Genomic DNA, 24,864 nt, shown 5'->3' on the forward strand with positions numbered 1-24,864 from the left:
GTAGTATATTCTAGAATAAGATTGCTCAGAAAATTATAAAATGAAAAATTCTGTTGACGTAGTTATATAAAGTATTGATATTTCCCCGCAAAAGAAGGGCATGGCCTTGACATTAACGGAAAGAAAATCCATGGAATAACTTGTAATTTTCAAAAAAAAAAGGTTTTTTCTACTTATTTACATAATTAACGTACCAAACTAACATTTTAAAAAGCAACAGAATTTCATACTTGGCTGTCAAAATCTGAGGGAAATGCATATGGGAATCTGTCATATTATGTAATCTAATTTGTCTTAATGGGATTTTCCTAACACACCTTTTTTAATAGCTCTTTCTTGTATTCCGGATTCTGGTCTTCACTTTCTACCTCTCCTCACTTTAATACTACTTTTATTTTCTTTTTATTTTATATTTATTTATACCTCCAAATCAAACAGTCTTTACCAGAGACTATACCTCATCTTGATATCTATATCTATACATATATATATATATATATATATATATAGTGGCGTTTTAGAAAGAGAGAGCCAAAAAGACTACTGTTTCAGATCATACACAAGAGAGAGAGAGAGAGAGAGAGAGAAATGGCTAGTCTGAAAGTGTCTTATGTCCCCAAATCCATCACAAACTTACTCAATGATCTGCAAAAAGTCCAAGATGTCTCACAGAGATGGTCAGTTCTGAATGACTACATGCGTGAGCATGAAGAAGAGCTGGCCAGGGTTATGGTTTTCAAACGTGAACTCCCTCAGTGCATGTTGCTCCTCATGGACGGTACTAAATCAAAACCATATTTAAAAAAAAAAAAAAAAGAAACAAAATCCCTTTTATTAATTTTTTTAATTCATAAAGTTATAATAACTGTTCTCTTTGAAGTTTTGATAATAATTTATATATATATATATATATATGTATAGCCATTGAAGTGTTAAAGGTGGAAATCCGGAAGGCTGAGAAGGAAAAAGAACATGCTGAAGAACAGAAACGTATTTCTGAGCTTTTGGCAAGGAACAAAAGGAGTTATGAGAATTATAATCAGAATGAACAAATGAATAATACTAATGTTGAACAAGGACATGGACAATACCTTGTCAATCCTTTGTCTGCAGCCAATTCTTGGGACTCTTATCGTCCCGACCTCAACAGAACCGATCAGGTTTTTCTAACATCATCTAAACAATCACTTTTTTTTTTCCTTTTTTTTTTTTTTTGATTTCTATGAAAACTAAAAAAAGAATATTGAAAATTTTTTTGTTACAAAATCTTTTTAGCCGTACAACTACGGTGAAAATGGAAAGGGAAAGGAGGTAGAGAGAGAGGTGGCAGTGGTTACGAAAACCAAGTATCCGAGAATCGGATCCTCGGATAATCATGAAGGTATAAGTTTGGTGGGAAATGAATCTGCAGAAGAACCACATTATCAGCAAGAGCCAAGACAACAAGCAGAGCCAATGTTGCCAGAGCCTACTGATCTCTGGAGGAATATTACTAGGAGATACTGGACACCAGACCTTCATGCAAGGTTCCTGGACGCTCTGAATATTCTTGGGGGTCCTGAAGGTAAAATTATTATTATTATTATTATTTTTTTCTTTTTGTTGATCATATGGTAAAATTACAATTTGAAAACCTAATTTTATCATGAATTATTCTTTTTTATTTTTATTTTTTTTGGTGGTAATCATGAATTAGCTTTTGGGTTGACAACTTGGAGTATATGTAAATGATGCATGAAGAAATTGGTAATTTGCATGTTTCTGATGGTGTAATTAGAAGCCACGTTCCAATGTATCACACATATGTGTGTTTTTTAGTTTTTTTTTTTTTTTTGTTCTCTCTCTCTCTCTCTCTCCTTATAATCAATTCCGTTATAATGTTTTATTTTAATTTTAAATTATTATATTGTTTTTTTCCTTTCTTTTTTTTTTTTTTTTAATTTATATCTATGTTTTGTTGTTGGGCAGTGGCTACACCAAAACAAATTAAAGAGACAATGCAAATTGAGGGCTTGACTACTGACCAAGTGAAAAGCCATCTCCAGGTTGATTAATTTGAATTTCTCTTCCCTATAGCAAGTATTTTTTTTTTTTTACTTTTTCTTTTTTTTTGTTAAAAAAATAAATTTTCTAGTTAAAAAAAAAATGGTGTTCCTATTTGAAAGTTGTCAAAATCTTTTATCAAAGTTTATATCGGGTTGGTGTTTTATCTGCTAGTTGAATTGCTCATCGTGGAAAAGTAAATTAGCGTATGTTTGATTGGCTTTTTTTCTTTATTATTTTTTTTTAACCCAAAAGCTCTTCTTTTTAAAAAAATTTAAATGTTTGAAAATAGTTAACAAAAAAAAAAAATAATAAATTAAATTAAATTTTAAACTTCTTTGTAAAAGTTCCTTTTTAGGTTATGCAGGTAATCCAAAAACCATTTAACGCAAATTTTTTTTTTTATAATTTACAATCAAATATTCATTAATTTTTAAATATATATATATATATATATAGATATGTTTTTAAAATATTATAGAAAGCTGTACTAATAAAAACTTTAGTTACATAAGCAAGTGGAGCAGGCAATACATTTTAGGAACGGATAATTGAAGCATAAACTTGCGGTGAGGCTTATGTTGGTAATTAACTGATATGCAGACTAATCTCGAGAAAACGTAAAGGACGATTTGATAGACTGATTGGATGGGAGATTCCTATGGCATAAACCAAATAGTACTTCTCAGGCCTTAAGGGAAGCAGTGTATTTTTTTTTTTTTTTTAATCTTAGGTTTTTTCACTAATAAGTTTATTTATGAAGGTTAACTTGCTCATATGAACAACTTAGCCCAACTGATCTTTTTCCTCGCACAAGGTTTGTTTACCTTCCATTAATTCAATGGAAGACTCTCACCCACCCCCCCTCTTTTAGTTCAATGGCCAACTTTTATTTGTTCTCCTTTATTTGATTAATTGATATAACGCATGGTTATTGCATAATTTCATCTGATGATCTGTGTTGACTCTTGCTTAACGTTGTGACAAGTTTGACTAAGTTTCTGACTGATCCATGTTGTTTTTATAAGCAACTGTGATAAGGTAAGCTTCTGATTGTGATTTTGATACAGAGAAAGGTGATACATATAGAAATTTCTGATTAATTGTACAAAATATGCAGTCTTGCCATTGGTGCTTTCTCGATTTCAATATATTGTGTGGCCTGTTTCTCTTTTGTATTGTCTGATTGCTTTCTATTTTTGCATTCCCACATTAACCAACATCCACAAAAAGCAAACACAATGCTTTTTGCTTCCTAATAAATTTTTGACACCCATATTTCATCATCCTATTGACCACCATGGAACCAATTGGTTTTCCCGTCAAATATGAACTTGTGGATTTCCGATGCTCTTCATGATATTCAAAGTAAGCATTTAAAAATGATAGTTTATTGAATCATGAAGCTGATAGAAAATTGATATTTGGTTTCAGAAGTACCGAAATCACAACCGCGAGTGTCTTCGGAATGGCACAGATGAGGAAAATCAACCAGTGGGACATCAAAATTGGCCAGGCATATGGATGACAGACGGCTGATTCATTCTGTGCATAGGCAGTTGAAGGGACCAGCCAATTACTTATGCAAAAAGCTGTCGTCCTATATATAATAAATAATCGGTCTGTAAACTCGTAACATATTACGGGAAGAACCTATACGGTACGGGCTTTGATGGTAGTTTATGGATGAAAACTGGTGCAGTGTCCTCTTTTTTCTATCTTTCAGTTACTGTTAGAGTGTGTTGTTTGTCGTAGCTATAACGGATAAGACTGTTTGAACAGGCACTTATATATATATATATATATATACTCCTACTCTTCCCATGGTATCTATCTGACCTTGAGCTTTGAAATGCTTGATTGTGTCTTTTTTCCCAACTTATAATGCTTTCTATTAATCTATTAGCCAAAACCACACCGTAAAACTACTAAAACTTCTAGGGAACCATAACGTAACTTATGACATCTCCTCAACTAGACAACCACCCTCTTGCATAATCTACTGGTGACCTTATGATCTTTGTCAGCATTTTCAGTTCTCAATAATAACTTGTTAATGCAAGAAAAGAGAACTTTTTTTCTTAAATTTCTTTTTGTACCAAAATATATCAGATCCATCTGGGACACATTTATTCCAGTAAAAGTTATAGTCCTTTGTAAAGCAATAATCACCAAAATCAAACCAGAAGAATATGATGTCCAACAGGGCAGAGCTAGCAGCAGCATCCATATTAGTCAACAATTCCATTTAGGTCCTACCATGTGCATGTTCTAAACATGCTCTGCTCCACATCATTGCAAATCTAGGCATCTATTGTAATGGGCCGTGTGCACTACCATTTTGCTTTATTTCAATATCTATATTGATAATGGATAAAAATATTTTATTAATTTGCAATAATACCTGAACTAATCAAAGAGCTCCTAGCTGTGGGTATGTAGATGGCCACGAAGCAAGAAGTGGTCTGTCCAGGAAAAAATTCGTTAAAAACTACAATCTCCAAAGTTCAACTTTGCCAACAAGTCCCCGTGGTTTTACTCATTAATGAAATGTACCCGCCAAGTGAATCCTGATTTTTATTTATTTATTTTTGAGAGAGTATAAATCCCTAATTTTTTTTAAGTGAATGGTTTCGTTTGCTTTTAATTGTATTTTGTTAATGGTGCTCAATGGTGGTTTAAGAATTTGTTTTGGAAGGGAAAGAGTATTAAAAAATTCATTTATTATTATTGATAACACAAAATATTTTTTTGTGGAATATGTATATCTAACACAAAGTACTTCCATTATTATTTACTAGTTCAATATCTACACATATTATTGTTCATTATAAACACATATCATGTTTTATTTTCACTTAAGATTACTGCACTATTCTATCAATCCATGGAGAGCCCATATGTCGACATAGATAATTTGGGAGATATCTCCAAAAAAAACAAAATATATGTATATATATACATAAATATATTTATTTGACATCAAAACAAGAAACAAAAGTGCGTACAAAAGAGCTTAAGCATCCAGGAGAGGGTCAAGCTGGGCTCCAACAAAAAACGCCATCCAATGACTCTCTTTTCTTGTCATAAACAAGAAAGCGTGATCAACCACAAAGCTTGGAGTAGGAATTCTGGCTCTTCTTTCACGACGTTCAACAGCAATAGTGCTAGAAACGGCTTCAGTCCCTTTCTCATTCACTTCAATATGGGACTTTGTGGAATATATCTGAAACATGAAGTCTATCACTGTTGGGACTGTCTACCATTTCTGTAAGCTCCCTGCCTCAAATGGTAGTATTTAGCCCCATTTCCTTCTGCATGCTTTTCAAAGCTTTGAACACGAATGAGAATTTGAACTTTGGAATCCAAAAATCAGAGAGATTCTTTTGATACATCTTAAATATTTGATTTAGAAAATCAGGATCTATGAGCTAAATGTCTGGACTAGGTTGAGGAGATCATCATTCTCATCCGGAAGGAAAAAAGTACATGGAAATTTTTTTGGCCATATTGACCACTTTGGTAAGGAACTTGAACAACTTTGTAACCATCAAATGATCCGTGGAGGATATATATATCTTACAGTTTTCCCATTTAGAAGAGGAAATTCTCGAAGTTGAGACGCTATGAGGGATCGAATTTCTGATCCCATGCTCCTTTAAAATAGAGTGCATAGGCAAGAACAAGCACAGTTTTGAAGTATCCAATTGGGAGGAGATGTTTGATTAGTCTTTTTGATCTAGCCAAGCACCATTGACAAAGGACAGAAGTGGACCACCTTCGAGGTTCTCATCTGGGGATGCAACAGTGCTGAGAATCTTCGAAGACAACAGATTTAAATCACTAACATTGCTTGATCCTAAAAAGTGAAGAAGCTGTTGCAGAGTTTGGCCTTTTGAGCCTGCAGCAATCAAGCTTAGCATAACATATAGGGATATAAGGAGAGGCCGCAAAATTGGAGCCCTTTGGAGCTACCTTTTCTAGTATCTGGTTTGTCAACATCAAACAGAAGTCTATGTTGAAGAGGGCACTGGTGTTGATGGTGGTGAGTTCTCCATTTTGATTACCAAAAAGCTTTTGATCTTTGTCTTGTGATGATCAACTTGTTATATATAGGGGAGGAAGAATGAAAACTTCTAGGAAAGTTATTGATTAGAGACTTTTTTTTTTATTTTTTATTTTGCTTTGTTTTGTTTTGTCCTACTGTGACCTCTGAACACCTTTGTACATAGCATTTTACTTTATCTACAGATAGCTCACCTTGTCCCGAAAAATAAGTAGATAAGTAAATAAAGGCATAACAAATTAAGTTTTGTATTTCGCAAATTTTAAGTTCATAAATTTGATCTCCTCACTTTTCCTATTTTCGAAAGGGACAATATTGAGGGGCTATGTTTTGCTTGTAGAATCACCAGCTGGACAATCCTATACAAGAACAAAAAACATAAATTACAAATGGACAAAACAAAAAGTAGACATTGAAATTAACAAATATTCATTCGAGTAAGTGGACATCCCCTTTCCATTAATAGAGTAGAAAGAAATCATACCATAGATTCGAACTCAAGACCTCACAATCACCAAAGTTTTGATACCAATGCCAAATTGATTAACATCTATTTCAAAAGCTTAGGCTAACAAAAAGTTGATCCAAAAGTAAATTTTTATATAAGTTGTAGCTTATTTATAAATATCTACAACATGTCTTAAGCATCCAGAAGAGAATTGAGCATGGCTTCAACAAAGAAAATCATGCCATGAGTTTCTTCTCTTATCATAAACAAAAAAAATGATGGTCTGCAACAAAGCTTCGTATTGGAAATGTAGAACGACAATGTAAACCTCGAACAGCAGTGCTTGCTGCAGCTTCTGTCCCTTCCTCATTTACTTTAATATAAAGACTTATGCAGTATATCTGAATCAGAAAGCACATGACCACTATTATCTCTCTCAACCATTTTTGTCATCTCCACAGGCTCGTATGGTGATTTAAGCCCCCAATTTCCTTCATGGTTTCGGAAGCTTCAAACTCAAAATGGAACTTAAATTTTGGAATCCAAAAATAAGACATACCTTCTAACCCTATCTTGAATTATTGTTGATTCGAAAGCTGGGATTGAGTTTAACCATTTGGATTAGATTTGGCACACCGTCTTTCTCATTTGGAAGGAAAAAGTACATGCAAAACTTCCCAGCATCTTGACCATTTAGAAGGTGAGGAGAGGTTGAGCACAGTTCAAACAAAGAAAACCATGCCATGAGTGTCTTCTCTGATCATATATAAGGAAAGGATGGCCTGCCCCAAAGCTTAGTGTTACAATACTATGACAGCATCCCAAGCATAAAGCACTAGCACTTGCTGCTTCCGTCCCTTCCTCATCAACTTCAATAAAAGACTTATGGAATATATCTGAAACATATAGTTTTTTACTCTCCTAACTATTAACTACCATTTCAGTGAGCCCACCTGGGCTGAAAATTAGTTTAAGTCCCATTTCCTCCCTGGTTTTTGGAGGTTCAAACTCGAAACAGACTTAAATTTTGGGATATAAAATTGGGGGTGTCCGCTAACCTCAGCTTGAATCGTTGATTCAAGAAACCAGGATTGAGTTTAACTGTTTGGAAGTAAAAATGTACATGGAAATTTTTTTAGCATCTTGACCAGTTTTGTAGGGAATTTGAAGCACTTTATAACCATCAAATGATCCATAGAGATGGTTTAAGAATCTTGGAGAGGTCATGAAGGGAACTTTAACAGTTCATCCATTAAGAAGGTGAAATTCTCTAAGTTGACTCAACCTTAACATTATTAAAATACAAATATTTATATCAAAACAAGAAAACAATTTCTTCCCAACACCCTAATTCAACATATATATATATATATATGTATATAAGACACAGTTTTATAACATTTCCTGATCAACCTTAAGCATCCAGTAGAAGGTTGAGCACGGCTCCAACAAAAAACACCATTCCATGAATTTCTTCTCTTATCATAAACATGAAAGGATGATCAGCTACAAAGCTTGGGGTTGGAAATGTGGCACAAAGGAAACGAAAAGCAGCAGCAGTGCTGGCTGCGGCTTCGGTCCCTTCCTCATTCACTTCAATATGGGACTTATGGAATATATCTGAAACATAAAGTCTATCACTGTTGGGACTGTCTACCATTTCTGTCAGCTCCCCTACCTCAAATGGTAGTTTGAGCCCCATTTCCTTCATGCTTTTCGAAGCTTCCAACTCAAATGAGAATTTGAATTTTGGAATCCAAAAATCAGGGAGATCCTCTAACCACTACTTAAATTGTTGATTTAAGAAACCGGGATTGAATTTAATCTTTTGGATTAGATTGTGCAGGCCATCTTTTTCATCTGGAAGGAAAAAGTATATGGAAAATTTACGGGCATCTTTGTGAAGTCCAGCCGCACCGCCACTGCACCGACAGTGTGAAGACTGCACAGCCACCATCTTTGACAATAGCCATTGCTGCATTTAACACCGAAAATGGATTGCTCAACAATTGTGGGCTACTGTCAGAAGCTGTTGAAGATTGTGGCCATGCAACCGACCTTGTAAGCCTATAAATAGGCTCCATCCCGTTGCATGCAAGCCAAGCCAAGAGAGCAAGCTCAATATTATCCTAAGTAAGGAATATTGAGAGAAAACTCCGAGAGAGAGAGTGTTTAAGTTCCAGAGAGAGCTTGAGAGAAGAGTGAGCAAATTTCAGAGAGAGTTTGACAGTAAGGGGAGAGATTCCACGTGAGAATCCAAGAGAGAAGTTTTTGTATTTTTGTATTCTATTTCCAAGAGAGTAATAGAATTCTTTTTATTTTTCTTCTCATATTTCTTCTCTAAAGTGGTCAGAGAACCACAACAAGTGGTATCAGAGCTCCAGGTCGAGAGCTTGGGTTCAAAATTTGAAGAAACAGAGCCACTGTTCTTCAGGTTGGTGTTTCGAAAAGTTGCTCAAATAATTAATTTGACAATACCAGGTGAAAGTACCCGACGAGAAGAGAACAACGAAGTTCGCCGGAGAGAAACGAAACGTCTCACGCGCCGTCTGGAGGTTGAAGACGACCACGTCAGCAGACACGTCAGCGCACCAGCCACGTCATCAGCCACGCGATCCGACACGTCATCAGCCACGTCATCAGCCACGTCATCTGCCACGTGTTGACACGTCAACACAATCTGCCACGTCATCAGAAGTTTTTGAAATTACGGAATAGCCCCTGAATTGTTTGAAATTACAGATTGACCCCTGTAGTTTTTGTATTTACAGGTTGACCCAGAAGTTTTATGAAATTACATATTTGCCCCAAAATTTCTGGTAATTATATTTTGACCCCGGAAGAGTCAAGTCCACCATTTTCGGCCGTTCTGGACGCAACGGTTAACTCCGTTTTGCCAAATTCAGCTCCATTTTTAGTCAAGCCATAATGTCAATGGAAGAATCATCTTCGGGAGCTATGGTTAAGCTCACTGCCACAAATTATACACTTTGGAGACCTCGGATGGAAGATCTCCTCAATTGTAAGGATTTGTTTGATCCTATAGAAGCTAAAGGAGAAAACCCCGATCCCAGCAAAGAAGCAGAATGGAAGAAATTAAACAAGAAAATGATCTGTCAGATCAGGCAATGGATCGATCACAGTGTCTTCCATCATGTAGCGAAGGAAACGGATGCATATGCCCTCTGGACAAAATTGGAGGACATGTACCAGGCCAAGACTGCTCGGAACAAAGCCCTGTTGCTTAAGCGATTGGTAAATTTAAAATTACAGAGTGGAACTTCTGTAGCCGAGCATACCAGTGAGTTCCAGAGCTTGGTAAATCAACTATCTGCTGTGGATTATCAATTAGGGGATGAGGATCAGGCCCTCCTACTTCTAAGCTCTCTTCCAGACAGTTGGGAGACATTGGTAGTCTCTCTCAGCAATTCGGCCATGAATGGCAAACTTACTATGTCTATGGTTAAGGATGCCCTATTTAATGAAGAGGCCAGGAGAAAGGACATTGGCATGGATCAGTCACATGCCCTCGTCATAGAGAGAGGAAGACAGCAAAGAGGTGGTCGAGATAGGGGGAAAGGCAGGAGCAAGAGCAGAGGCAGATCTACAGACGACAGAAAATCATCATATAAGTGCTATCATTGTGGCCTGGAGGGTCACATGAAGAAGAACTGCAGAAAGTTGTTGAGAGAGCAGAGGCTCCAAGGTAATCAGCCGAAGAAGGATGGAGAGACACTAGTCACTGTTACAGGCGAAGTGGCGCTCTGCTCCACCAAAGAAGAGACATGCCTTCATATATCAAGCCAAGATGTTGAGTGGGTAGTCGATGCTGCAGCATCCTACCATGTCACTCCACACAGAGATTTCTTCAAAACGTACAAAGCAGGAGACTTTGGTACGGTAAAGATGGGAAATTCCAGTTTTGCAAAGATTATGGGAACTGGTGATATTCAGGTAAAAACGAATGTTGGTTGTACAATCACTTTGAAGGATGTCCGTCATGTTCCAGATATTCGGCTTAATCTACTTTCGGGAGCAGCCTTAGACAAGCAAGGCTATGACAACTACTTTAGCAAAGGCACATGGAAAATGACGAAAGGTGCCATAGTTGTCGCCCGAGGACATATTTGTGGAACGCTGTACAAAACTCATATGAAGATATGTGCAGAAAGCCTTAATATTGCAGAAGGAGAGGCGTCTCAAAATCTGTGGCACCAGAGACTTGGTCACATGAGTGAAAAAGGATTGTCCACTTTGGCAAGGAAGAAGCTTATCACTGTTTGCAAGGATGCTGCGCTAGATCCTTGTAATCACTGCTTGTTTGGTAAGCAACATAGAGTCTCCTTCAGTTCCTCTGCATCGAGAAGATCAGAGTTGCTTAGTCTGGTGCACTCTGATGTTTGTGGTCCCATGGAGGTGGAATCATTAGGTGGCAACAAGTATTTCCTGACCTTCATTGATGATGCTTCACGGAAGGTGTGGGTATATTTCTTGAAGACAAAGGACCAGGTATTGGATTACTTCAAACTGTTTCATACCATGGTAGAGCGTGAAACAGGAAAGAAGCTGAAATGTCTCCGCTCAGATAATGGAGGCGAGTATACTTCCAAGGAGTTCGATGCCTACTGCAGAAGACATGGCATTCGACATGAGAAGACGGTCCCTCGCACCCCACAACATAATGGAATAGCCGAAAGAATGAACCGAACCATTATGGAAAAGGTCAGAAGTATGATAAGTATGGCTAAGCTGCCAAAGCCATTCTGGGGAGAAGCTGTTCGTGCCGCCTGCTATTTAATCAACAGATCACCGTCAGTACCGTTGAATTTTGAAATTCCGGAGAAAGTGTGGTCGGGTAAGATTCCCTCCTACTCTCATTTAAGAGTGTTTGGTTGTTTAGCTTATGTACATGTATCCAAGGAGCTCAGACAGAAGCTCGATGCAAGATCTACTCCATGCATCTTTATAGGATATGGAGATGAAGAATTCAGATACAGGTTATGGGACCCGAAAACAAAGAAGGTTATTAGAAGCAGGGATGTAGTATTCCATGAAAACCAGAAAATGGAAGACATTGAAAAGCCCAGAATGTCTCCTAATTGTAGTTCTAGTGCCGAGAATTTTTGTCCTAATCCAGCACCAGCACAAATAGCCACAGAAGATAATGAGGTGCATGAAGATATACCAGGAGGAAGAAAGGGATATTGAGCAGGGGGAGACTCAATCCTCTCAAGCAGCTGCAGGACCATCACAGCGGTCAGATGATGGTACACCTCCTGAAACCAGTGATTTACAAGTTCGGAGATCTGAGCGAGGCCGAATTCCATCAAAGAGATTTCCAGAATCTGAGTATATTCTGCTTACTGAAGAGGGGGAGCCAGAGAGTTTCCAGGAAGCTGTTTCTCATCAAGAGAAGGAAAAGTGGCTGCAAGCAATGCAAGATGAGATGGAATCCTTGCAGAAAAATCATACTTATGAGTTGGTTGAGCTTCCAACAGGAAAGAAGGCACTAAAGAATAAATGGGTGTTCAAGCTCAAGAAAGATGGCAGCGGAAAGGTGGTGAAACACAAAGCCCGATTGGTGGTCAAAGGATTTCTTCAGAAGAAAGGAATTGACTTTGATGAGATGTTTTCACCAGTGGTAAAAATGACTTCAATTCGAGTTATTTTTGGTTTAGTAGCAAGTCTAAACCTAGAGCTTGAACAGATGGATGTGAAGACAGCATTTCTTCACGGTGATTTACATGAAGAAATCTACATGGAGCAGCCAGAAGGATTTGAGGTTTCAGGGAAAGAAAACCTCGTATGCAAGCTAAAGAAGAGCTTGTATGGCCTCAAGCAAGCACCAAGACAATGGTACAAGAAGTTTGACTCGTTTATGGTGAGTCAAGGTTATAAAAGGACTGCAGCAGACCAGTGTGTTTATATTCAAAAATTTTTAGGTGGAAACTTCATTGCACTTTTGCTATATGTGGACGACATGTTGATCGTTGGACAAGATGCAATGAAGATTAGTCAGCTGAAGAAAGAATTGTCTAAGTCTTTTGATATGAAAGACTTAGGACCAGCTCAACAAATTTTGGGAATGCAAATAATCCGAGACAGGAAGAATAAAAGGTTATGGCTATCTCAAGAGAAGTATGTTGAACGGGTGATAAAGAGATTCAACATGGATAAAGCCAAACCGGTCAGCATTCCACTTGCAAATCATTTTAAGTTGAGTAAGAGATTGTGCCCCTCATCCAAAGAAGAGATAGAGGAGATGGCTTCAGTACCATATTCTTCAGCGGTAGGAAATCTGATGTATGCAATGGTGTGTACCAGACCAGACATTGCTCACGCAGTAGGTGTTGTGAGCAGATTTCTTTCAAATCCTGGAAAGAAACACTGGGAAGCAGTCAAATGGATTCTCAGGTATCTTAAAGGTACATCGAAGCTGTGCTTGTGCTACGGGGGAGGTGCTCCAATCTTAAAAGGCTATACAGATGCAGATATGGCCGGAGACCCTGATAATAGAAAGTCTACATCAGGTTATCTCTACATTTTTGCAGGGGGAGCTGTGTCATGGCAGTCAAGATTGCAGAAGTGTGTTGCTTTATCCACTACTGAAGCAAAGTACATTGCCGCAACGGAAGCGGGTAAGGAAATGTTGTGGTTAAAACGTTTTCTCACAGAATTGGGCATCAAGCAAGAAGACTACAAGATACATTGTGATAACCAAAGTGCCATGGATTTGAGCAAAAACTCAATGTATCATTCCCGTACAAAGCACATTGACATCCGCTATCATTGGATACGCGAAGTAATAGATCAACAGTTGCTGAAACTGATGAAGATCCACACAAAAGAGAATCCAGCAGATATGCTAACAAAAGTTGTTGCTCAAGAGAAGCTGAAGCTATGCAGAGACATAGCCGGAATGGATGGCAGATGACCATCAGTTTAAATGCGGCTGGAGGGGGAGAATTGTGAAGTCCAGCTGCACCGCCACTGCACCGACAGTGTGAAGACTGCACAGCCACCATCTTTGACAATAGCCATTGCTGCATTTAACACCGAAAATGGATTGCTCAACAATTGTGGGCTACTGTCAGAAGCTATTGAAGATTGTGGCCATGCAACCGACCTTGTAAGCCTATAAATAGGCTCCATCCCGTTGCATGCAAGCCAAGCCAAGAGAGCAAGCTCAATATTATCCCAAGTAAGGAATATTGAGAGAAAACTCCGAGAGAGAGAGAGTGTTTAAGTTCCAGAGAGAGCTTGAGAGAAGAGTGAGCAAATTTCAGAGAGAGTTTGACAGTAAGGGGAGAGATTCCACGTGAGAATCCAAGAGAGAAGTTTTTGTATTTTTGTATTCTATTTCCAAGAGAGTAATAGAATTTTTTTTATTTTTCTTCTCATATTTCTTCTCTAAAGTGGTCAGAGAACCACAACAATCTTGACCCCTTTGGTAAGGAATTTGAAGCACTTTATAACCATCAAATAATCCATAGAGATGGCGCATATATCTATTAGTGGTCATGAATGGAACTTGAAGAGTTTGCCCATTTAGAAGGTGAAAGTCTCGAAGTTGAGTCGACGAGGGATCGAATTTTTGATCCCATGCGCCTTTAAAATAGAGTGCATTTGCAAGCACAAGTGCTGTATCACTTTTGAGGGATCCAGTTGGTAGAAGATCTTTGATTAGCCTCTTGGTTGCTGCTTCAGCCCAAGAATTCACTTGTTTCACTACTTCTTCAGCCTTCAATGATGATAAAATTAAAACTAAGTCATAAATTCAATTGCTGCAGCAATGAAAAGGTCAGAGATATGTCTCATAGAAACAGATAATATATATACATATGTTAGAGTTGATGATCCGAATTCTTGTTGACCCCATCTGAAAAGCTCGCAGGTGAGACCTGTTTGGTGAAAATTATTTTGAGGAAAAATTTGGGGCTATGTGGTGGTACGGACCTTTCCTATTTTAAGGTTTATCCCGTCCGTACACTATATATATATTTTTAGAAGGTTTTCGGATATATAGAATTTTTGCTGCTTTATTTGCTCACTTTTTGTACTAATCTTTATCGATAAAGGTTTGTCTCTCTTTGCTCGTAGTTTTTTCCCGTTAAGGGTTTTCCATGTAAATATGTGTGTTCTGATTTTATTCTATTTTTTGTTACAACATATAATACCTTGGTTACAAAGTCCATGCTTTTGAGCTCAGCATTGTAAGAACCTTTGACAATCTCTTCAAAAGATGACTTCAAAGTGAACCTTTGATCGAGCCAAGCACCATTGACAAAGGATAGAAGTGGACCACCTGCAACGTTCTCAGCCGGGGATGCGAGATTGATAACCTTCGAAGACAATAGATTAAGATCACCAACACTGGTTGATCCCAAAAAGTAAAGAAGTTGTTGCAGAGTTTGGCCTTTTGATCCTGCAGCAATCAAGCTTAGCATAACATGTAAGGATAAAGGAGAGGCCACAAAATTGTTGCCCTTTGCAGCTTCATTTTCCAAAATTTGGTTTGTGAAAAGCAAACAGAAGTCAGTGTTGAAGAGGGTATTTGTGTTTGATTCTGGTGAGTGCTCCATTAATGTGATGATCGAAAATCCAGCTACCTTTTGATGTTTGTCCTATAATATCGTTTGTGATTATCAACTGGCCATATATAGGGATAGAAGGATGAAGATTTCGAAGAAAGTTGAAAGGTATTATTTTCTGTTTCATTTTGTCGTATTGGAGACGTGGAACACAATCAATTGTTGTTACATTGGAGTTTGAATGATAATTTTGTAGCATATATATGCGTATGAGTTTGACTAAATATTAATTAATTTAATTGGCATTTACTTCATCAACAAGATAGCCTCATCTGCCAGCTGCTTTATTTTATTTTTAGGTGGCTTTCTCTGTTGTATGTTTCCCCTATCCCATAGACAATAAAATTTTCTATTAAAAGATAATCTTAATTAAGTTCATAAAAGTATATGCCTGCTGTCTTAAGTGTGCTGTTTGGTAAGAGGCTTTGGTTATTCTTTTTCGCTATTTTTTATTTATTTTTATTTAATTTTATGCAATTTACTTACTTTAAAAGTTTTTTATTTATTTGCTTTTATCATTGCTTACTTTAAATGTTTATTAGTTAATATTCGTTTAAAATTTTTAAAGTATCTCAAACTAACAAGCTATCAAATGAAATCTAGCATTTTTTTTAAATGCCTTTTTTTAATAAATTGAGAAAGGAAATTTTAGTGCCAAGCAAATCCACACGCATAGCTGTTACTAATTCATATTTATTGACTTTTGTTTTCCTTAAAAAGGAGTAACAACAATGATTTTTATTCAAATTTCCCCCAAAAAAGTGTGACTTTTTTAAACATGCAGAAATCAAGCTTAGCATATTATATGTGTAATATGTAAGTAAAGGAGAGGCCACAGAATATTGCCTACCTAGCTAATGATAGGCTAGATCCCGGAGGTTCAAATAGGTAAATGTCTCCTTGTATATTCATTCTTTCATTTCTATTTAAATGAACCGGAGCATATGGGAAATTTGGAAATTTTCCACCCACAAAAATGAACCACAAGAACTACTAACAATTAAATAACTACAACAATATACAAAATAATAAAATAAATAAATAAATTAAGAACAAAATAATTGCATAAAATTCCCAGATCTCCTCACTTTTTATATATTTCAAGGGACAATATAAAAGGTTCTGTTTTGTTTCTTGGGTCAAGAAGTAGGAATATTGAAGTAGAGCCCACCTACGACACTACAATTAAACATTGAAATTAACAAATATCGTGTGACCTCAAGATATATATATATTTTTCTTTTGTTAATAAATATGATCTCAACGTAATTAAATATGTTGTTTTCTTGTATAGGAAGTAAGATGTTTTATTTAATTAAAAGAGAAAAAAAGAAAAAAGAAAAAAAGAAGCTATTGCACTTAAATAAACAAGAAAGGTAATTTGTCTTGATACATATTATATTTGACCAATAATATTCTTGCAAAGCATATTCGCTGATCTCAAGTATCTAGGAGAGGATTGAATACAGCTCCAAGAAATAAAACCATGCCACGAGTTTCCTCTCTTATCATAAACAGAAAAGGATGGTCCGCTACAAAGCTTGGAGTTGGAATTATGGCACAGCATTTAAATCGAACAGCAGTGCTTGCTGCAGCTTCTGTCCCTTCCTCATTTATTTCAATATAAGACTTATGGAATATATCTGAAACATAAATGCCATCATCACCATTACCAGTATCAACCATTTCTGTCATCTCCCCTGGCTTGAAAGGTAGTCTAAGCCCCATATCCTTCATGGTTTCTGAAGCTTCAAACTCATAAGAGAATTTGAATTTTGGAATCCATAGCTGAGGAAGTCTTTCTAAGTTTGTCTTGAATTGCTGATTCAAGAAACCAGAATTGAGTTTGACCATTTGGATTAGATTAGGCAGCCCATCTTGCTCAGATGGAAGGAAAAAGTACATGGAAAATTTCCGGGCATCTTGACCACTTTGGTAGGGAATTTGAAGTACTTTATAACCATCAAAAGATCCATATAGGTGGCGCATAGATATCTTGGTGGTCATGAAAGGAGCTTGAACAATTTGCCCATTGAGAAGGTGAAAGTCTCTTTGTTGAGTCATTGAGGGGTCAAATTGTTGATCCCATGCTCCTTTGAAATAGAGTGCATTTGCAAGCACAAGTGTGGTCTCACAATCCAACGATTTGTCTGGGAGGAGTTGTTTGACTAGTCCATTGGTTGCCATTCGAGCCCACAAGTTCACCTCTTCTACCACTTCTTTAGCCTGATGAGCAAATTACATGAAAATAATTCTAAGTTTAGCTAGCTACATATATATATATATATATATTATAAATCTGTGTGTTACTACAGGAAATTTTAATATGTAATGCACCTTGGCTTCAAAGTCCACGTTTTTAATCTCAGCTTCGTAAAAGTCTTTGGCAATCTCTTGGAAAGATGGCTTCAAAATGAACCTTTGATCGAGCCAAGCACCGTTGACAAAGGACAGAAGTGGACCACCTTCGAGGTTCTCAGTCGGGGATGCAACAGTACTAATAATCTTCGAAGACAACAGATTTAGATCACCAACACTCGTTGATCCTAAAAAATGAAGAAGCTGTTGCAGAGTTTGGCCTTTTGAGCCTGCAGCAATCAAGCTTAGCATGACATGTAAGGATAATGGAGAGGCCACGAAATTGGAGCCCTTTGGAGCTTCGTTTTCAAGTATTTGGCTTGTCAACCGCAAACAGAAGTCTGTGTTGAAGAGGGCACTGGTGTTTGATTGTGGTGAGTTCTCCATTTTGATTTCCAAAAGGCTTTTGATCTTTTGTCATGTGATTGTCAACTCGTTATATATAGGGGTAGAAGAATGAAAAAATCTAGATAAGTTGATTGATTAGGGACATTTTATTTTGTCTTATTGTGAGGTGTGAACCCGTATACGTTGCTTAATTGCATTAGAAAGTTTACTTCATCAACAAGATAGCTCACCTTGTCCCAACATATATATATTTATATATATATTTCCTCTCCAAGGCATAACAAATTTCGTATTTCACAAATTTTAAATTCATAAAAATAAAAAATTGTTTTAACCGGTCACTTATTTTATAAAAACATGTTGCTTTTCATTAAAATGCTAACAAAAGTCCCTATAGACAAAAAGTGTGGTGTTTGACTAGGGGAAAAAAATCATTTCAAAAAATTTCTAGTAAAATATGTAAGGATGGAAATTTGATCATCTCACTTTTCCTATTTTTGAAAGGAACAATATTGGGGGGCTCTGTTTTATCCGTAGAATCACCAGTGGTACAAGCTGACAAGTGAGAAGAACAAAAAGTTCTCCACCTATTGAAAATGAATGACGAACAAAATATAACACTACAAAAGAACAAAACAAAAGTAAACATTGAAATTAACAAATGTTCATAATAAAAAAGGTGGGTCCAAAATGTGTATATTGCATTCATGTGGTATATTTTTCAATAGTAGTTTTATCCATAAACATCTACAATTTGTCTTAAGCATCCAGTAGAGGATTGAGCACGGCTCCAACAAAGAAAATGATGCCAAGAGTTTCTTCTCTTATCATAAACAAAAAAGGATGGTCTGCAACAAAGCTTTGAGATGGAATGCTAGCACGGGAACGTGGACCTCGAACAGCAGTGCTTGCTGCAGCTTCTGTTCCTTCCTCATTTACTTCAATATAAGACTTATGCAATATATCTGAAACATAAAGCCCGTGATCACTATTACCTCTCTCAACCATTTCTGTCATCTCCCCTGGCTCAAATGGTAGTTTGAGCCCCATTTCCTTCATGGTTTCTGAAGCTTCGAACTGAAAACAGAATTTAAATTTTGGAATCCAGAAATCAGACATATTTTCTAACCCTATCTTGAATTGTTGATTCAAGAAACCGGAATTGAGTTTAACCATTTGGATTAGATTTGGCAGTCCGTCTTTCTTATTTGGAAGGAAAAAGTACATGGAAAACTTCCGGGCATCTTGACCACTTTGGTATGGAATTTGAACTAGCTTATATCCATCGAAGGATCTGTAGAGACGGCGTCTACATCTCTGAGTGGACATGAAAGAAACTTGAACAATTTGTCCATTGAGAAGGTGAAAGTCCCTTTGTTGAGTCATTGATGGGTCAAATTTTAAATCCCATGCTCCTTTAAAGTAGAGTGCATTTGCAAGAACAAAGACAGTCTCTCTGTCCGGCCATCTAGCGGGGAGTAGTTGTTTGATTAGTCCTTTTGTTGCTACTTCAACCCACAAATTCACCTCTTCTACCACTTTTTCAGCCTGATCAAATCAAATGAAAATCATTATAAGTTAAGCTAGCTAGATATATGTATGTGTGTACGTAATATATATATATATGTATATATGCTATGCTATATACCTTGGCTACAAAGTCTACGCTTTTGAGCTCAGCTTTGTAAGATGTTTTGGCAATCTCTTGGAAGGATGACTTCAAAGTAAACCTTCTATCGATCCAAGCTCCATTGACAAAGGACAGAAGTGGACCACCTGCAAGGTTCTCAGCCGGGGATGCAAGATTGATAATCTTTGAAGCTAACAGATTTAGATCATGAATACTTGTTGATCCCAAAAAGTGAAGAAGCTGCTGCAGAGTTTGGCCTTTTGTACCTGCAGCGATTAAGCTTAACATAACATGTAGTGATAAAGGAGAAGCCACAAAATTGGAGCCATTTGAAGCTTCATTTTCTAAAATCTGGTTTGTCAACTGCAAACAGAAGTCTGTGTTGAAGAGGGTGGTAGTGTTTGATTGAGTTGAGTTCTCCATTTTGATGATCAAAAAGCTTTTTGACCTTTGTCTTGTAATAATATTTAGGAGTAGAAGAATGAAAAATTCCAGGAAAGTTGATGAGAGAAATTTGTTGTTGTTGTTTTTTTTTTTTTTGGTTGTCAAATGGTGAATAGCATTTATTTCATCAACAAGATAACTCCGCCTGTTTTCGAGCCACAACAAATGAAGTTTTGTATTTTACAACTTTTAAATTCATAAAAATAACTTTTATTAACCTATCACTTATTTTATAAAAACATGTCGTTTTCATTTCAAAAGAAACATTCTCTCACTTCCAACAAATGGTGATGCAAGATTATTACTGCCAAAAGCAAGCACAAGTCCCTGTTAAAAAGGGTGGTATTTGATATATGTCTAAACGGCTCCATTTGATCACCAAAAGCTTTTTATCTTTGCACCTACTATATATTGTTATTATTATAATTTTTACTACTACTAAAATATGCTATACACCCTTATTTTTTCTAGTTGAGGCAACATGAGGGGCTATGTTTGTTTCTAACTTCATATAACACTAACACAGACTACAAAGAAATACTGGAAAAATCTTATGCCCTCAAAAACTTTTTATTTTATTTTTATTAGCTACAAATATGACTTCAAGGCAATTAAATATTTTGTTTTCCATTGCCATTGGAATTTTTCTTTTGATCCAAAAAGAGAGAAGGATGTTTTATTCATAAACATCTATTATTTGGATATCAAGGTAAGAAACCAAAAGGAAAAATTCTATAGCATATAAACAAACAAGATAGGTAATCTGTCTTAATCTGAAGATTATTTAATACATATTTGACATCAAAACAAGAAAATTAAAATATATATATATGTATATATATATTCCCCATTTTAAGCATCAAGGAGAGGGTTGAGCACAGCTCCAATAAAGAAAATTATACCATGAATCTCTTTCCTAAATCATAAACAGGAAAGGATGGTCTGCCACAAAGCTTGGAGTTACAAATTCTAGCACTGCAATTGCATCCTAACAGCAGTGCTTGCTGCAGCTTCTACTCCTTCCTCATTTACTTCAATAGAAGACTTGTGGAATATATGTGAAACAAATAGCCTATTACCATCAGGACTGTCAACCATATCTGTGAGCTTCCTAGGCTTGAAAGGTAGATTAAGCCCCATTTCCTTCATGGTTTTCGAAGCTTTGAACTCAAAACAGAGTTTAAATTTTGGAATCCGAAAAAGAGGGAGTTCCTCATACCCCAAGAGATACCGTTGATTGAACAAACCAGCATTAAGTTCGATTTTTTGGATTACATTAACGAGACCCTCTTTCTCATTTGGAAGGAAAGAGTGTTAGTTGTGATTCAATTGAGAGGAGGTCAAAAGTCAACGTTTCTTATGGCTTTAGTTGTGAAACGGTGCCGTTGCACTTAAGAAGGTGGTTATGATGAGTCAAAAAGTTAGTTTTCTGTTTTGGATATAAAGCTGCAGAAACAGAACCAATTTATTCATTCGATGAAGCTCTCGATCAAAAGCAACTTTCAGCTTCTTGTTCTTCTTTCTTTTCTGGTTGTAAACTTCTTTGTTCTCTGAGTTTATCATCTCTTTCTCTAGACTGATTAGGCCATTCTGGGTGAGTGGTTTTGTGAGAAAGTGAGAGGTTGTAAAAAGGGGTTTCAGGGGTGGTTTACAGGGTATAGATAACCATCACAGAGAAAGAGAAGTTGCTGTATTGATCATTGTTCGTTGTTCATAGTGCAAGAACTTCTTGGATGGAGTTCACCAAGGATGTAGATCTTTTCTAGATCGAACCTCGTAAAAACCTTGTGTGTTTTCTGTGTGTTTCTGTCTTTCTTGATGCTGTGAATGGTTTTTCTGTATTGAGTTAATATTCAATAGTGGTATCAAAGCTGTTTCTACTACTCATTCACAAGAAAGAAACGTGGCCTACCATCTGTTTGAAGAAATTCCTGAGTGACGAACCAGAAGGCTTAATGGGGTCAAAGGTAGAGTTAGAGATCTTCAATGGAAAAGGAGACTTACTTTTATGGAGGCAGAAGATGAAAGCAGTCCTGGTGCAACAAAAAGTTGCCAAAGCCATAGATGGGTCTTTTCCAGAGAGTCTCACGGAAGAGCAGAGGAAAGACATGGATGAAATTGCCTACAACACTATAATTTTACATCTCTCTTACAGCATATAAAGGGAGGTAAATGATTTTAAGACTACCTCTGAAATTTGGAGTAGATTAGAGTAATTATATTTGGTTAAATCATTGCCAAATAAAATATATTTGCTGGAAAAGTTCTTTGGTTTCAAGTTGAATCCAACAAAGGACTTAGAGGAGAATCTTGATGAGTTTAATAAATTGGGTTTGGATCTGGCCAACTGTAATGAAAAGTTCATTGCTGAACACCATGCTATGATTTTACTGAATCCTCTTTTGAATAGTTATAAGGATATTAAGAATGCAATTAAATATAGTAAAGAGATCTTAACTACAGATATTGTTATAAATTCTTTGAGAGCAAAAGAGCTGGAAATGAAAATTGAGAGGCCTGACACTAGTAAGGAAGGTCTGGTTACTAGAGGAAGAAATCCTGTTAGAAACTCAAAAGGCTTTAATAACAATTTTAGAGGAAAATCTAGAGATAAGGAGGAATGGCAATTTGCCCCGCACGACTCGATCCCCGCGGTGCACCGACCTAACGGGGCGATTTTTCCTTGAAAAATCGGGATTACTGGGCGGGCTCGGGGCAAAGGTTAAAAACCCGAACTGGGGATGAGCCGAGGACGGGGAATAAACACCCCGCCCCGAACCCAGCCCAGTATATATATTTAATTTTTTTAAAAAATTTTTTTTCTAGTTTCATTTGTGTAAAATATCATTTTCTTCTTTTCTTACAAGCTCCAACACTAAGCCCTCAACTTTGGCCATCGATATCGATGTATTTTATTGTATTTTTGTTGCATTTTAGTCACTTTATTTACATTTTATTTATAAAAAAAATTATACAAAATTTTCAAAAAAAATTATATGAATGATTAAAAAAAAAAAAAAAAAGCGGAGAAAACCGTCCCACCCCGTCCCCGATTAGGGAATCCCCATCCCCGCCCCGCCTATAAAGAAACGGGGAAAACCGAGGGGATGAGATAGAAAATTCCCTGCGGGGATGAGGATGAGATTTGAAAAACCGGCCCTGCCCCGTCTCGTTGACATTCCTAGAGATAAGTCTAGATCTAAGTCAAGAAATAGAGAAAGGAAATGTCATTATTGCCAGAAAGAAGGTCATCTCATTAAAGATTGCTACAAGAGGATAAATAAAGAAAATAGAGAGAAACGTTCTGAGAATGGAGATGCTGCTGTAGTAAGCAATGAGGATGACATTGGAGATGTCTTGGCTGTCTCAATGGATCAAACCAGTCAAGAATGGATTCTAGATTCTGGTTGTACCTTCCATAGGTGTCCAAGACAAGATTGGTTTGTTAATTTTCAAAACTTAAATGGTGGTCAAGTGCTGTTAGGCAATAATCAAGCTTGCAATGTGACTGGAATTGGAGATATTCCTATACGAATGAGTGATGGAGTGATAAGAACCTTGAGCAATGTAAGGTTTGTTCCTAAGCTGCAAAGAAACCTCATTTCACTTGGAGTCTTGGATGAATCAGGTTTTAGCTATAAATATGAAAATGGGTTAATGAAGATCAGTAAAGGTGCTCTTACTGTCATGAGAGGAATCAAGAGAAATGGGTTGTATGTTTTACAAGGAAAAACAGTAACTGGAATTAATGCAGCAGTTATGGCTTCAAATCAGGATGAGACTCAACTTTGGCACAAGAGATTAGGACATATCAGTGTGAAAGGTCTTCAAATTCTCAACAAGCAAGGGCTGTTTAACAAGAACAAGATCAGCAAGATGGAATTTTGTGAACATTGCATAGTGGGGAAGCAATATCGGTTGAGTTTCAAGCTAGGAACACATAAAGCTACCTCAATACTGGACTATGCACTTGCAGATTTATGGGGACCAGCCAGCATACCTACACATGGAGGTAACAAGTATTTTTTTTCAATTCTTTAGTTTAAAACCAAACAGGTAAAAAATTGAAAGTGTTAAGAACTTATAATAGGCTGGAATTTTGTAACCTTGAATTTGACAATTTCTGTAAAGATGTTGGAATTCTTAGGCATAGGACAGTTAGTTATATGCTTCAACAAAATGGAGTTGCTAAGAGGATGAACAGGACCTTACTAGACAAGGTTAGATGTATGTTGCTAAATTCTGGTCTACCAAAACAATTTTGGGGTGAAACTGTCATAACAGCAACTTATTTGGTTAATAGATGTCCATCAACCGTTATAGAGTTTAAAACTCCTGCAGAAATGTGGACAGGCAAACCAGCAGATTATACTAGGCTAAAAAATCTTTGGATGTGCAGCATATGCTCATCAAAGTGAAGGAAAACTTGAACCTAGATCATTAAAGTGTGTATTTCTAGGTTATCTTGAGAGAATTGAAGGATATAGACTGTGGGTGAGAGACTTGAAAGGTTTTAAGACCATAATAAGTAGGGATGTTATTTTTAATGAAAATATTATGCCTTGTGTGAGGGACAAAATTTTCTACCAAGGATAAGTCAGTTCAGTTTGAGGTGGAGCTACATATGAAGGTAAAGGAGGACCAAATAACCCAAATGGAAACTAAAGCTAAAATACAATTCCAGAATTAGCAGATGAGCAACCAGATCAAGAAACTAAAAAAGAATCAATTGCTGAAGGCACTAATCCTCTCCAACATTACCAACTGGCCAGAGATAGGCAAAGGAGAGGGTGAAACCTCCTGTAAATTTTATTTCTTCTAACTCCACTATGTTTGCTCTAGCATGTTTTCGGAAACTTGCTGATGAGGAACCTAAGTCCTATTCTAAAGCTATAAAGAGTAAGCATTCTAGATTGTGGTATAAGGCTATGTTAGA

At 36.7% G+C, this 24,864-nt stretch overlaps 4 protein-coding genes across 4 annotated transcripts; 1 reads left to right on the forward strand and 3 right to left on the reverse strand.

Annotated features, from left to right (window-relative positions):
* The first annotated feature begins 503 nt into the window (after positions 1-503).
* Positions 504-3,850, forward strand: LOC125422176 (transcription factor HHO5-like). Its single transcript, XM_048472701.2, has 5 exons — positions 504-778; positions 922-1,160; positions 1,276-1,564; positions 1,969-2,045; positions 3,478-3,850. Exons 1-5 carry the CDS (start codon positions 589-591, stop codon positions 3,580-3,582), a joined length of 900 nt encoding a protein of 299 aa, XP_048328658.1. The 5' UTR covers positions 504-588; the 3' UTR covers positions 3,583-3,850.
* Positions 3,851-7,971: 4,121 nt separating this feature from the next.
* LOC107416678 (serpin-ZXA) lies at positions 7,972-15,139 on the reverse strand. The gene is given in 3 exon segments (XM_060816095.1): positions 7,972-8,453; positions 13,992-14,298; positions 14,735-15,139. Coding segments are annotated over 3 exon segments (1,194 nt in total).
* A 1,399-nt stretch (positions 15,140-16,538) lies between these two features.
* On the reverse strand, positions 16,539-17,904 carry LOC125421872 (serpin-ZX). The gene is made up of 2 exons (XM_048471713.2): positions 17,486-17,904; positions 16,539-17,374 (listed from the first exon to the last, which is right to left on the reverse strand). The coding sequence occupies exons 1-2, from the start codon at positions 17,891-17,893 to the stop codon at positions 16,589-16,591; spliced, it is 1,194 nt and encodes a 397-aa protein (XP_048327670.2). The 5' UTR covers positions 17,894-17,904; the 3' UTR covers positions 16,539-16,588.
* A 643-nt stretch (positions 17,905-18,547) lies between these two features.
* On the reverse strand, positions 18,548-19,907 carry LOC125421871 (serpin-Z10-like). The gene is made up of 2 exons (XM_060816820.1): positions 19,503-19,907; positions 18,548-19,402 (listed from the first exon to the last, which is right to left on the reverse strand). Exons 1-2 carry the CDS (start codon positions 19,905-19,907, stop codon positions 18,614-18,616), a joined length of 1,194 nt encoding a protein of 397 aa, XP_060672803.1. The 3' UTR covers positions 18,548-18,613.
* Between the last annotated feature and the right edge of the window lie 4,957 nt (positions 19,908-24,864).

The sequence above is a fragment of the Ziziphus jujuba genome, chromosome 4 (assembly GCF_031755915.1).
Source record: "Ziziphus jujuba cultivar Dongzao chromosome 4, ASM3175591v1".
Classification (NCBI taxonomy): Eukaryota; Viridiplantae; Streptophyta; class Magnoliopsida; order Rosales; family Rhamnaceae; genus Ziziphus; species Ziziphus jujuba.